Raw genomic sequence first — 12,288 nt, forward strand, 5'->3', positions numbered from 1 at the left:
TAATGTCACTGGCATAGTAAACCATCAGTCTAGGCTGATGCCCTGGAGCATGGGTTCAAATCCCATCACAGCAAACGGGTGTAGATTTTCAGGTGGCACGGTGGGCCAGTGGTTAGCACTGCTGCCTCACAGTACCAGTAACCCAGGTTCAATCCCACCCTCTGTGTGGAGTTTGCACATTCTCCCTGTGTCTGTGTGGGTTTCCTCTGGGTGCTCCAGTTTCCTCCCACAGTCTAAAGATGTGCAGGCTAGGTGGATTGGCCGTGCTAAATTGCCCATAGTGATCAGGGATGTGTAGATTAGGTGGGCTATAGGGGGATGGGTCTGTGTGGGATGCTCTGAGGGTCAGTGTGGACTCGTTTTTGCCAAAAGGCCTGTTATCACACTGTGTGGGTTCTATGATCTGTTGTGGGCAGGTACAGAACTGCCAACTCCCTTGACAAGTCTGAAAGCAGACCACAGCAATCAAAGCTTTCTCATTGTACAGCAATGACATTGGGTTTGTATAAGTTAATAAAATGTGAGGCTGGATGAACACAACAGGCCAAGCAGCATCTCAGGAGCACAAAAGCTGACGTTTCGGGCCTAGACCCTTCATCAGAGAGGGGGATGGGGTAAGGGTTCTGGAATAAATAGGGAGAGAGGGGGAGGTGGACCGAAGATGGAGAGAAAAGAAGATAGGTGGAGAGAGTATAGGTGGGGAGGTAGGGAGGGGATAGGTCAGTCCAGGGAAGACGGATAGGTCAAGGAGGTGGGATGAGGTTAGTAGGTAGGAAATGGAGGTGCGGCTTGGGGTGGGAGGAAGGGATGGGTGAGAGGAAGAACAGGTTAGGGAGGCAGAGACAGGTTGGACTGGTTTTGGGATGCAGTGGGTGGAGGGGAAGAGCTGGGCTGGTTGTGTGGAGCAGTGGGGGGGAGGGGACAAACTGGGTTGGTTTAGGGATGCGGTGGGGGAAGGGGAGATTTTGAAACTGGTGAAGTCCACATTGATACCATTAGGCTGCAGGGTTCCCAGGCGGAATATGAGTTGCTGTTCCTGCAACCTTCGGGTGGCATCATTGTGACACTGCAGGAGGCCCATGATGGACATGTCATCTAAAGAATGGGAGGGGGAGTGGAAATGGTTTGCGACTGGGAGGTGCAGTTGTTTGTTGCGAACTGAGCGGAGGTGTTCTGCAAAGCGGCCCCCAAGCCTCCGCTTGGTTTCCCTAATGTAGAGGAAGCCACACCGGGTACAGTGGATGCAGTATACCACATTGGCAGATGTGCAGGTGAACCTCTGCTTAATGTGGAATGTCATCTTGGGCCCTGGGATAGGGGTGAGGGAGGAGGTGTGGGGGCAAGTGTAAGTGACTGGCTGCTGCCTTCCATGGTGCCTGTATTTCATAGAGGTGAGATCTGCAGTGATGTTACTGCAGACGTTGCATTGGTTCCTGGAGGTGATCTAAGCTCTGTCTATCTGTAACGTGAAAATTCAGACAGTAGATCATTTCAGATTCGATCAGATCCAACCATGATCATTGCACAGGGCCACGAGAATAATTGCAATTGTTTTACAGATTGCTCTAAATGCCGAAATAGAAAATTTGGGAAAGAATCTTGGGTGTCCGGACAGCTCACACACTTTGGCTTATATGAAAAACAACAGCAACAAAGTAAACAATGGCGTGACCACTGAGGATTTCCAGATGTACGTATCTCAGTTTGGGGATGCTAAAGTATTGGTACGAAAGGTGAATGGTACTGCTAGACGACTAACTCAGGTAGTTCACCATTCAAGCCAGGAATGCACTAAAATCAGAGATAGTGACTGTCAAAATCCCAGACTGTCATCTGCTTCAATAATGGCCTTTAGAGAAGGAATTCTGCCATACTTACCTGGTCTGACCTACACGTGACCCACAGCAATGTGGTTAGCTATGAACTGCCCTCTGAAATAGCTGAACAAACCATTCAGAACAGAAGTTTTTAGGAACATAGTTCATCACAGTCACCTGAAGGGCAATTTGAGATGGACAGCAAATAGAGATCATGCCAGTCAGCTGGTCAATGAATCATAGTATCAAACATTTACAGCACAGCGGAAGGTGATTCAGCCCATTCAGCTCATTTTGGCTGTCTGGGTGATCAAATTAGAGAATCCCTCTCCTAGTTTTTGCCCCATACAAAATCTGCCAACATCACATTCTTGGAGAGTGAATTCCAGATCATAACCACTCGACATAACATTACACTTGTGTGGCTTTAGATTAATTGTTAATAACCTTAAATTGTCTCGTCTGATTCGTCATCATTTCACCAGTGGGGACAAATTCTGTCTGCTCTGTCCAGACCACTCATGATTTTGAAAACCTCTAAAAAAAATCTTCTTTCAGCCTCTCTAAGAACAGCCCCTGCAAGATCATCATGCCTGGAACTGTGGTTGTGAATTTTAACCGCATGTTCCATCTCTAAAACCCTCACATTCTTCGTAACGTGTGATGCACAGATTGGATATAATTCTCCAGTTGAGTCCAAACCACAGGTTTATTATAACTTTCTTGCTTTTGTACTCTATGTCTCAACTCACAAAAGGCTGGGATCCTATGTGTCTTTTTAACTGCTTAATCAGCCTGTATTACCATCATCACCAATTTGAATACATACACCCCCAGGTCCTTGTACTCCAGTACCCTCATTAGAATTGTGTCCTTTATTTAACGTTGCCTCCACTCATTCATCCAACCAAAATGCATCATTTCACTCTTGTCTGTAATAAATCTCATCTATCATGTGTCTGCCCAATCCACCGGGCTGTCTCTCTTATCACTAACTGCCTACAATTAACATACCTCCAAAAATTGCATCATTTGCAATTTTCAATCTGTGCTCTCTTCACCCTAGTCTAAGTCATTAACACCAATGAAATGGTCCTTGTAAATATGAAATGAAGAACCCATAGCTAAGAGCTAATATAGTTTTGCAGAATAAATCTTTACGTGATGCTGATGAAATACTTTCTTAGTAAGTTTCTTGTTAATGCCAACATTTCACAGACTGATACTGTTACAATATAATGATTGCAGGTTGGGGCATCGTGTTGTTCAGCTGGAACGTTCAGTTAGCAGTATTGTGTTGAAACTTGATGCAATCTCTGTTAAAGTTGAGACAATGGAGAAAAACAAAGACATGGTGGAAAAGCTGTTCAACATTTTTCAAAAGGCAAGACAACCATTTTTATCATTTTACTCTTCTTGTGTAAACTTAGAAAGAAGACTACAATCTCGGTCATAAATTATTGATTTGACCTTAACTCATGGGAAGCAAAGCTTTAAAAAAAAGCATAAAGATTTGTAAAATTGTACAGAGTTTATTGCTGGACATATTTAGTACTGTTAATATACTTGCATGGCAATGATTCAAAGTACTGGAAGCTATTCTGAGGAAACTATGAAATGCTGTATGTGATTTGTACCCTTCTAACAGTAAATTCAGAGTTCCCGGAAGCTGTGTGAAAGCACAGGAGTTGGAGGATTAAGTTTCCACTGATGGATTTATGTTTCCTTTCTGCACAATCAATGAATGCCTGAATCTACCCTCCTTTTGGTTCTTCTGCTCAGATTACAGTGTTTTTTTTCCTGATTGGGAACCAGTTCCTCTGGCTGTTTCTCAAAGAACAACCTTTCACATTGCCTTCACAATTAAAGATTTAAAAGGTTCATACCCTCTCAAGCAATTTCTCTTCATCTCAGTCCTAAACCATTTATTCTAAGATTGTGCCTCATATTGTATCAGGCTGCTTGGGAGACCACAGCTCTTGTGAGAATAGCAGATATTTATTGAAATGTGTTCACGTATAAGTGCTGATTTCAGGCTCATTTAATTTTCAAATATTTATCCTGAAATGTGGCTGAATTCATATAGTTTGGTATTTACTATTAATATTTCACTTCCAATTACTTTCTCAAGGGCGAAAGATGGAATCCGACTGAACACCTGTAATTGTCAGAAAAGCAGTAAAGTCAAGACTCAGCAAACACACCAAGACTAAATCATTGAGAAGACTTCTCTAGATGATTTCTTCCAGGCCAGGCTCTGTTGACTATTCACCTCAAAAGAATAAGCACAAGGTCCTTTCCTGAGAGAAATAAAAAAATTAAGAGATGGAAACTTCCCTAATTTTTTGGGGGGCATTTTTTTGTCACAATCCCCAGTGCAGCCTATTGCCATATTAATTCCCTGAGTCAGACTTTGCTGCTGTGATCCCCATTGTGCATAATAGATAGACAAAGACAAACGCAAGCTATTTATGATCGCTGTAAAATATTCGCACATTTTCATTCAGTGAGGATAATATTCTGGCGGACTCAAATACAAACATGTCATGATGGAGAAGGCACATTGCTGGAGATCAAATAGATATTATTATCCACATTTTTCCTTGGACAGGTCTAAATTACAATGGGCCATTTCTTATCCATAAACAATATGCATTAATGGTGAGGGCTCGGGTTGTCGCAAATGGTTAATTGGAACGTCACTGGCGCAGTTTCCTCATCTCTCTGTCGATTCATTTCAATCGGTTAAAATATCAAAGACATTGCACCCACAGCCTTACAATAAGCTGTAAACAAGACACCAAAGCTGGTTCAGTGTTTCTGACAATAAAACGAATATGTACAAAGCAGCTCACAAGTTCAAAGGAATGTCATATTTTCAATCTACAATTTTTCCAGATTACACACAGCTACATTAATTATATTTCTTATTAGCATTTTCAAATTGACCGTTACAACTCTAATGTTCACTTCATGTTGTTTCCCCCTCAACCTGCTCAGTTGCTGAATCTGTTTCTTTTAGTCTCCCAAGGTACCTTGGAGATCTCAGACTGACACCGTGTGACTGTTTTCAGCTAGCACTAGACTACGCTGGCACCTCACCCTAACCTGGCCTGACCCTACTGTGTATCCTATATCATCCTTGTATAAATTGTTAGCTTTAGTGCCCTCAGCACAGAGCTTCTGAACAGTGAAGAAGTTTTCGATTTGGGAAAATACCGCTGGTGGGACTGGAAATAAAATACATCACGAATTGGAACAACATTTTAATTCCCAAAATGTGCTTCTGTTGCGTGAAGCTACAATTTCAGCTATAATTCAAAACTTCTTCTCAGGGCAGATACACTTTGTAAAATCATTGCCTCTTCTCCATTTCATAGACAGTGAGAGGTTTGTACTCTAGAGGGACTAAGAACTCCAACAGATAGAAAGGGGCTGAGAACTGTAGCAGAGAGAAAGCAAAGCTCAGGTACTTCCTGGAGCAAGGTTTTGGCAAACAAACAATCATTGCCCACCCAGCTTGCTGAACACTCAGATTTTTGACCCGGTGGATTCCACTCTCTATAATCTAGTTGGTTCCCTTCCCAGAAGAACAGCTCAGAAGGGAGAGGAGGACATTACTGGAATATCCTGACGCTGTTTTCAATGCCTGGTCATTTCAAGTATGTAGGTTTATAACTTTAAAAACAAATCAAGCCAGCACATCTGACCACAGATTGATGATGGCAGTGACATTCTCCATCAGTATATTATGCAGATCAGAAACAATGCCTTTGTTTAAGTGATAATAGAATACAATTCAGTACAACACAGATACAGGCCTTTCAGCCACCAAGCCCATGCCAATTCCTAGTTCTTATTTATTCCTACAACTTATTGCCCATGCATGATTTCTATCCATCTATTTATCTCCCATCCATGTGTCTATCAAGATATGCCTTACACGTTAATGATGTGCCTGCTTCCACCACCTCCACCGGCAGTACATCCCAGGCACCCACCACCCTCTGGGTGAAAAATTTCCCTGCACATCTAAACTTGGCCCCCCTCTTCTTTAACCCTTGCCCTCTTGTAGTTGACCATTCCACCGCAGGAATAAGCCTCTATTATCCATCCTATCTATGCCTCTCTTAATGTTGTAGACCTCTCAGATTGTCCATCAGCCTCCATCTTACCAGTGAAAACAATCCAAGTTTGTCCAATCTCTCCTCATAACCAAAACCCTCCAGACCAACAGCTTCCCCACCACTGACATCAGTCTCAATGGCCTGTTATTACCTAGATTATTTCCATTTCCATTCTTAAACATTGGAACCGTGCCAACTATTTTCCAGTCCCTGTTTTTCCAGTTCTCTCGCCTAAGGCCAAGAAGATTCAAAGATATCTGTTAACTCTCTGGCTATTTCCTTCCTTGCCTCCCCAAGTATCCTGGGATAGGACCTGTCTGGCCCTGGAGACTTGTCTACCTTAATGTATTTCAAGACACCCAACACTTCCTGCTTCATTATGTCGACCTGTTTGAGGGATTCACATACCTTTCCCAAACTTCAACAGCCCTCGGGTCCCTTTCTTTGGTAAATACTGATGTAAAGTACTCATTAAGGATCTCACCCATTTCCTTTGTCCTTGAAGGGGCCTACTCTTTCCCTAATTACCCTCTGGCTCCTAATATATGTATAAAATGCCTTCGGATTCTCCTTAACCCTGTTGGTCAGGGATATTTCATAGCCCCTTTCAGCCCTCCTAAGTTCCTGTTTGATCCCCTTTCTACTTTCTCTATATTCTACACAGACTTGGTCTGTTTTTAGTTGCCTGGACCTTAGGTATGCTTCCTTTTTTTTGGACTAAGCCAATTTCCACTGTCATCTGAGGTTCCTGAATCCTGCCAGTCCTGTCCTTCATTGTTATGCTTGTCCAGCATTCTAATCAACTGGCCCTTTAAAAACTAACACGTTAGATGCGGATTTACCCTCAAACAGCCATTCCTGATTCTTGCCTAATTCATTTATAGTTGGCCTTCCCCCAACTTAGCACCCTCAACTGAGGTCCACTCTTCTTCTCATCCGTAGGTGTCCAAAAACATACTGAATTATGGTCACTATTCCAAAATGCTCCTGCACTGAAACCTTGATCACTTTGCTGAGCTCATTTTCCAATACCAGATCTGGTATGGCCCCCTCCCTCATTGGACTGTCCACAAATTGTTTCATAAAACCTCCTCCCAGACACATTAATAAACTGCCCTCACCCTAATCCCTGGCACTAAGAGTGTCCCAGTCAGTATGGGGGAAGTTAAAATGACCGACCACAACAGCTCTGTTATTTTCACATCTTTCTAGAATCTGACGACATGTCTCTTAATCTTTCTCCCGCTGGCAGCTGGGAGATCTGTAGTACAATCCCAGCACTGTGACAGTGCCCTACCTAGTCCTTAGCTCTACCCATGATGGCTTGCTGCAAGATTCTTTCTGGGTGTCCTCCCTCAAGACAGCTGTGATATGCTCCCTAACCAGTAATACAATTCCTCTACCTCTTATGCTTCCTTCTCTGTTGTGTCTAAAACATCGATATCCCAGAACATTCAGCTGTCTATCCTGTCCCTCTTTCAACCATGATAGCAACAATATCACAATTCATGCAACATGTCCTTCTTATACAGGTCCCATCTTCCCTGGAAGATATCCCAATGATCCACATATCTGAAGCCCTTCCCCCTGTACCAGCTCTTTAGCCACATTTTCAATTCTACCTTGTCTCTGTTCCTAGCCTGTGCAGCACATGGCACAGGGAGTAATCCTAAGATTGGCTTGTGAAGCTAATTGCACTTTTGCCTAGAATTAGACTGATTATACATAAAAGCACATTTCCAGCATGTTTTTGGGAATGGCTCATTACCACCTCATATGCCCTCTATTTTCCTGAGAAACCTAGAAATAAAAGGAACAGGAGTAGGTCATTAGCCCTTCAAACCTGCTGTGCCATTCATTCAATATGACCATGGTTGATCATCCAACTCAGTAATCTGATCCTGCTTTCACTCCATATCCTTTGATCCCTCTAACCCTTAGATATATTTTTTAACTCCTTCTTGAAGAATTTCAGTGTATTCTATGCCAGTCCTGTGTGTCTGTCTGCCCCTGCTCTGATGAGTTATTCCAGTTGTGTGTTCAAACTCCACTCCAAAACTTGAACATTTAAATCCAGGCTGATAATTTGACTGAGATGAACCATATTTTAATAGAACAAGACTTTGGACTGAGGCATTGATTCTTGTTCAGAATACTTAAATGATCACAGGATTCTAAAATTATTCAAAGACCAGGGAGTTTTTCCAGTGTCCTGGCTGACATCCATACACCAACCAGCACAATCACAAATGACTGATGCTCCCTTATATGATTCTTCATTTGTTCTACATGACAATAATAATTACACAATAAATTTATTGGTTATGCAGCACTTTGGGACGTGAAAGACACTATTTAAAGACTAGTAACACAAGCTTGCTGTTTCTAACTCAAAAATCTGAATGTCACCTATGAAATCATGTTATCAATCGTCAATCCTTAAAAGTCCCCTTTGTATTGTTTTAGTAGACTGTGATATTTACTGACAGCAAAATATTCAGTTTCCAAACTGAGAATGAGAAATTACAGAAATCTGCAGAGAATTACATAAAATGGGCATACAGTTGTATCCAAGTACTGTGCTTGCAAAATCTTTGTGACAGCTATCACAGGATTAAATAAAAAGAGTGGGGTTTTTGTGCATTCATCACACGTGGGAGTGATTCCACTAATTCTATTGTAGATCAGTCTGTCACTGCTCTTAAAATCACTCCGACTGAGGAAAGTGGGCATTTTTACAGCTTACGCCCTTTAGAGTTTCATTTGCTATTATGATGTGCATACAAGAGAATAATCATGTGGGAAGGACTTTTAATCAAATATTTTATTTCTCATTGCACAGAAAAAGACTGTATTGCTGTATGTGGTCACCGCTGCTTGTTCACAACTGAAAAGAGACCACTGTTTGCATGAAGTGCATTTATTGCCCACAGGGTCTATTTCTGATTACTGTTATGTCACACACCCAACAGCTCTAAGATCTGGTAGCTTAACATCTTCAGTGGCCTGGGATAACACAGTGTGGAGCTGAAGGAATGCAGCAGGCCAGGAAGCATCAGAGGAACAGGAAAGTTGACCTTTCCGGCCAGCAATTTTTGAAGAAGGGTCCCAACCCGAAACGCCAACTTTCCTGCTCCTCTGATGCTGCCTGGCCTGCTGTGTTCCTCCAGCTCCACACTGTTTTGTCTGACTCCAGCATTTGCAGTTCTATCTCCACTCTGAACATAGTTTATTTGTGTTCATTGTTTCAAAGAGTCTGGATTCCTACAGCCCAACACAATTCCTACTGCAGGTAGTAGAAAGGTGGTGAAGTTACCATTGCCCTACCAGATCAAGGAGCTGCTCTCTCATTAGAGATGGACAACAGGTGGTGGTTTAATGGGAGGGTCACCACATCTCCAGCAAGGTGGAGTGGAAGGGGTGGTGGAGGTTGAGAAGGAGAGTCCTTCATGACAAACTCAGCTGGTGCAGGAATTGAACTCTCACTGTTACTCCACATCACAAACTAGTTGTCCAATCAAATGAACTAATGCCCATGTAGTAAATGGTCATAACCAGATGCTGCAAAAAAGCTGTAAACAACTCCATTTTGTATTGCCAGGGTAACTTGTTTCTGTTGAATTGGAAAGAAACAACAACCAGCACCTGGCAACCTGAGCTGTGAGAAACATTGTTACCTCAAAAGTCTAAAGTACGTCTGGACAGTGCTGTAGTCCTTTTTCAGTAGTCCACATGCTTAAATATTTATGGTCTTCATTAATAGCTTTTATAACTCTGCAAATGAATAGTGAAATGAGTAAACTATAGAGCACTTCACAGATGGCAGAGTCTAATACTCTTTATTATGCTTGTAACAAATTTGATGTATATTCTATTGTGTGTAATGAGTAGCACTGATATTTAAACATTTTAATAAATGCCTACCCATGCATAAAATTTCAATGCATTTTTATGAACAAACCTGCATTACTTTAGAATTGTAATGAAGAGAATTTAGAATTTGTATGAAGCTCAATCTTTATAAAGATCATCATAGCTAAGCAATGAACTAAATGTATTTAGAAAGTGGCTGGAATTTCACTCAGTAGAATTTATGCACATTAAAACTCAGTTTGACATGAACTGTTCAGTGGGTTATTGGGATACAAACCTCATTTCCTTAGTAGGTAATCACAGGATGTTGAAGCCACTGTTCAGGCTGTGGAGGCCCACAGGTTTGGGAGATTATAGAACAGGATAGGAAGGGAATTGTGGATAAGACTATGTGAAATAAGAGCAAGAGTAGAACATAATATCCTTGTGATGAGCTCTGCAAATTATTATGATCATGACTGTTATACCTCAAGTCAAAGGCCCCTGTTAGCCCCATTCCTTCATCAAATCAATCCTCAACTCATGTTGGGATATTGACTCCAATTCCAAGTGTCCTTATCTTCATTCAATAACCTTTCATTTTACACCAACATTAAAGTGCCTTTTAGAAACCTAGGTATACTACACCTACTGGTTCCCCAATTACATGATCAAAAAACCTCTTACATTTAAACCAAAATGGCCTCCCATCATAAAACCACATTGACTATCTAATCACACGATGATCCTTTAAATTATATTATTCACATTTCAATAAATTCCAGCAACTTGCATAACTGACAGCACATCACATAGTACAGAAAAGACCCTTTGACTCAGTCTACACCATAGAACAATACAGTGCAGAACAGGCCCTTCGGCCGATGTTGCACCGACCTGTGAACTAATCTAAGCACATCCCCCTACACTATCCCATCATTATCCATATGCTTATCCAAGGACTGTTTAAATGCCCCTAATGTAGCTGAGTTAACTACATTGGCAGGCAGGGTGTTCCACACCCTTACCACTCTCAAGTAAAGAACCTGCCTCTGACATCTGTCTTAAATCTATCAGCCCTCAATTTGTAGCTATGCCCCCTCGTACAAGCTGACGTCATCATCCTAGGAAAGACTCACTGTCCACCCTATCTAATCCTCTGATCATCTTATATGTCTCTATTAAATCCCCTCTTAGCCTTCTCTCCAATGAGAACAGACCCAAGTCCCTCAGCCTTTCTTCGTAAGGCCTTCGCTCCAGACCAGGCAACATCCTGATAAATCTCCTCTGCACCCTTTCCAATGCTTCCACATCCTTCCTGTAATGGGCGACCAGAACTGCACGCAATATTCCAAGAGAGGGAGCACTAGCTTTTTGTACAGTTGCAGCATGACATCACGGCTCCGGAACTGAATCCCTCTACCAATAAAACCTAACACACCGTAAACCTTCTTAACAGCACTATCAACCTGGGTGGCAACTTTCAGGGATCTATGTACATGGACACCAAGATCGCTCTGCACATCCATACTACCAAGAATCTTTCAATTGATCCAGTATTCTGCCTTCCTATTATTCTTCCCAAAGTGAATCACTTCACATTTATCCGCATTGAACTCCATTTGCCACCCTTCAGCTCAATTCTGCAGTTTATCCAAGTCTCCCTGCAACATTCTTCCACACTGTCCACCACTCCACTGACTTTAGTGTCATCTGCAAACTTACTAACCCATCCACCTATGCGTGCATCCAAGCCTTTTATAAAAATGACAAATAGCAGTGGTCCCAGAACAGATCCTTGAGGCACACCACTAGTAACCAGACTCCAGGCTGAATATTTTCCATCAACCACCATTCGTTGCCTTCTTACAGAAAGTCAGTTTCTAATCCAAACTGCTAAATCTCCCTCAATCCCATACCTCTGCATTTTCTCCAATAGCCTACCACGTGGAACTAAAAATATACTAATCCCCTAGCCTTAAAAGTTCATAATGCAATTTTTTCCCCCTCTTGAATAATGATATTATATTTGATAATTTCAAAACATGACAGTTCTGGAATGTAGAGAATTTCAGAAAATAATAACCAGCATAGCCACTCTACTCAATTACCTCTTCTGGAACCCATTTTGGGCAGCACAGTGACAGTGCCAGGAACCCAGGTTCAATTCCAGCCTCAGGTGACTGTCTCCCTGTGTCTGCATGGGTTTCCTCCGGTTTCCTCCCACAGTCCAAAGATGTGCAGGTTAGGTGGATTGGCCATACTAAATTACCCATAGGGACGTGTAGATTAGGTGGGTTATATAGGGATGGGTCTAGATGGCATGCTCTGAGGTTTGGTATGGACTCGTTGGGCCAAAGGGCCTGTTTCCACACCATAGGTATCCAAATCTATGTATTTCCTACATTTTAATGTAAGCCATCAGATTCTGGAAATTTGTCAGATCCTAATCCCTTCAATATCAGTTTTTTAAAAAAATATTAATTTCCTTA

The 12,288-nt window shown here is 42.0% G+C and overlaps 1 protein-coding gene across 1 annotated transcript in view; it reads left to right on the top strand.

Moving 5' to 3' along the window:
* Window positions 1-9,762, top strand: part of pkd2l1 (polycystic kidney disease 2-like 1) — an 87,862-nt gene extending 78,100 nt beyond the window's left edge. The window contains exons 13-15 of the mRNA XM_048551546.2: window positions 1,560-1,690; window positions 3,066-3,201; window positions 3,949-9,762. Coding sequence (XP_048407503.1) covers window positions 1,560-1,690; window positions 3,066-3,201; window positions 3,949-3,981 — 300 coding nt within the window. The 3' untranslated portion in view covers window positions 3,982-9,762. The remainder of the gene's footprint in view (window positions 1-1,559; window positions 1,691-3,065; window positions 3,202-3,948) is intronic.
* Window positions 9,763-12,288: the final 2,526 nt, after the last annotated feature.

The sequence above is a fragment of the Stegostoma tigrinum genome, chromosome 20 (genome assembly GCF_030684315.1).
Source record: "Stegostoma tigrinum isolate sSteTig4 chromosome 20, sSteTig4.hap1, whole genome shotgun sequence".
In the NCBI taxonomy this organism is placed as follows: Eukaryota; Metazoa; Chordata; class Chondrichthyes; order Orectolobiformes; family Stegostomatidae; genus Stegostoma; species Stegostoma tigrinum.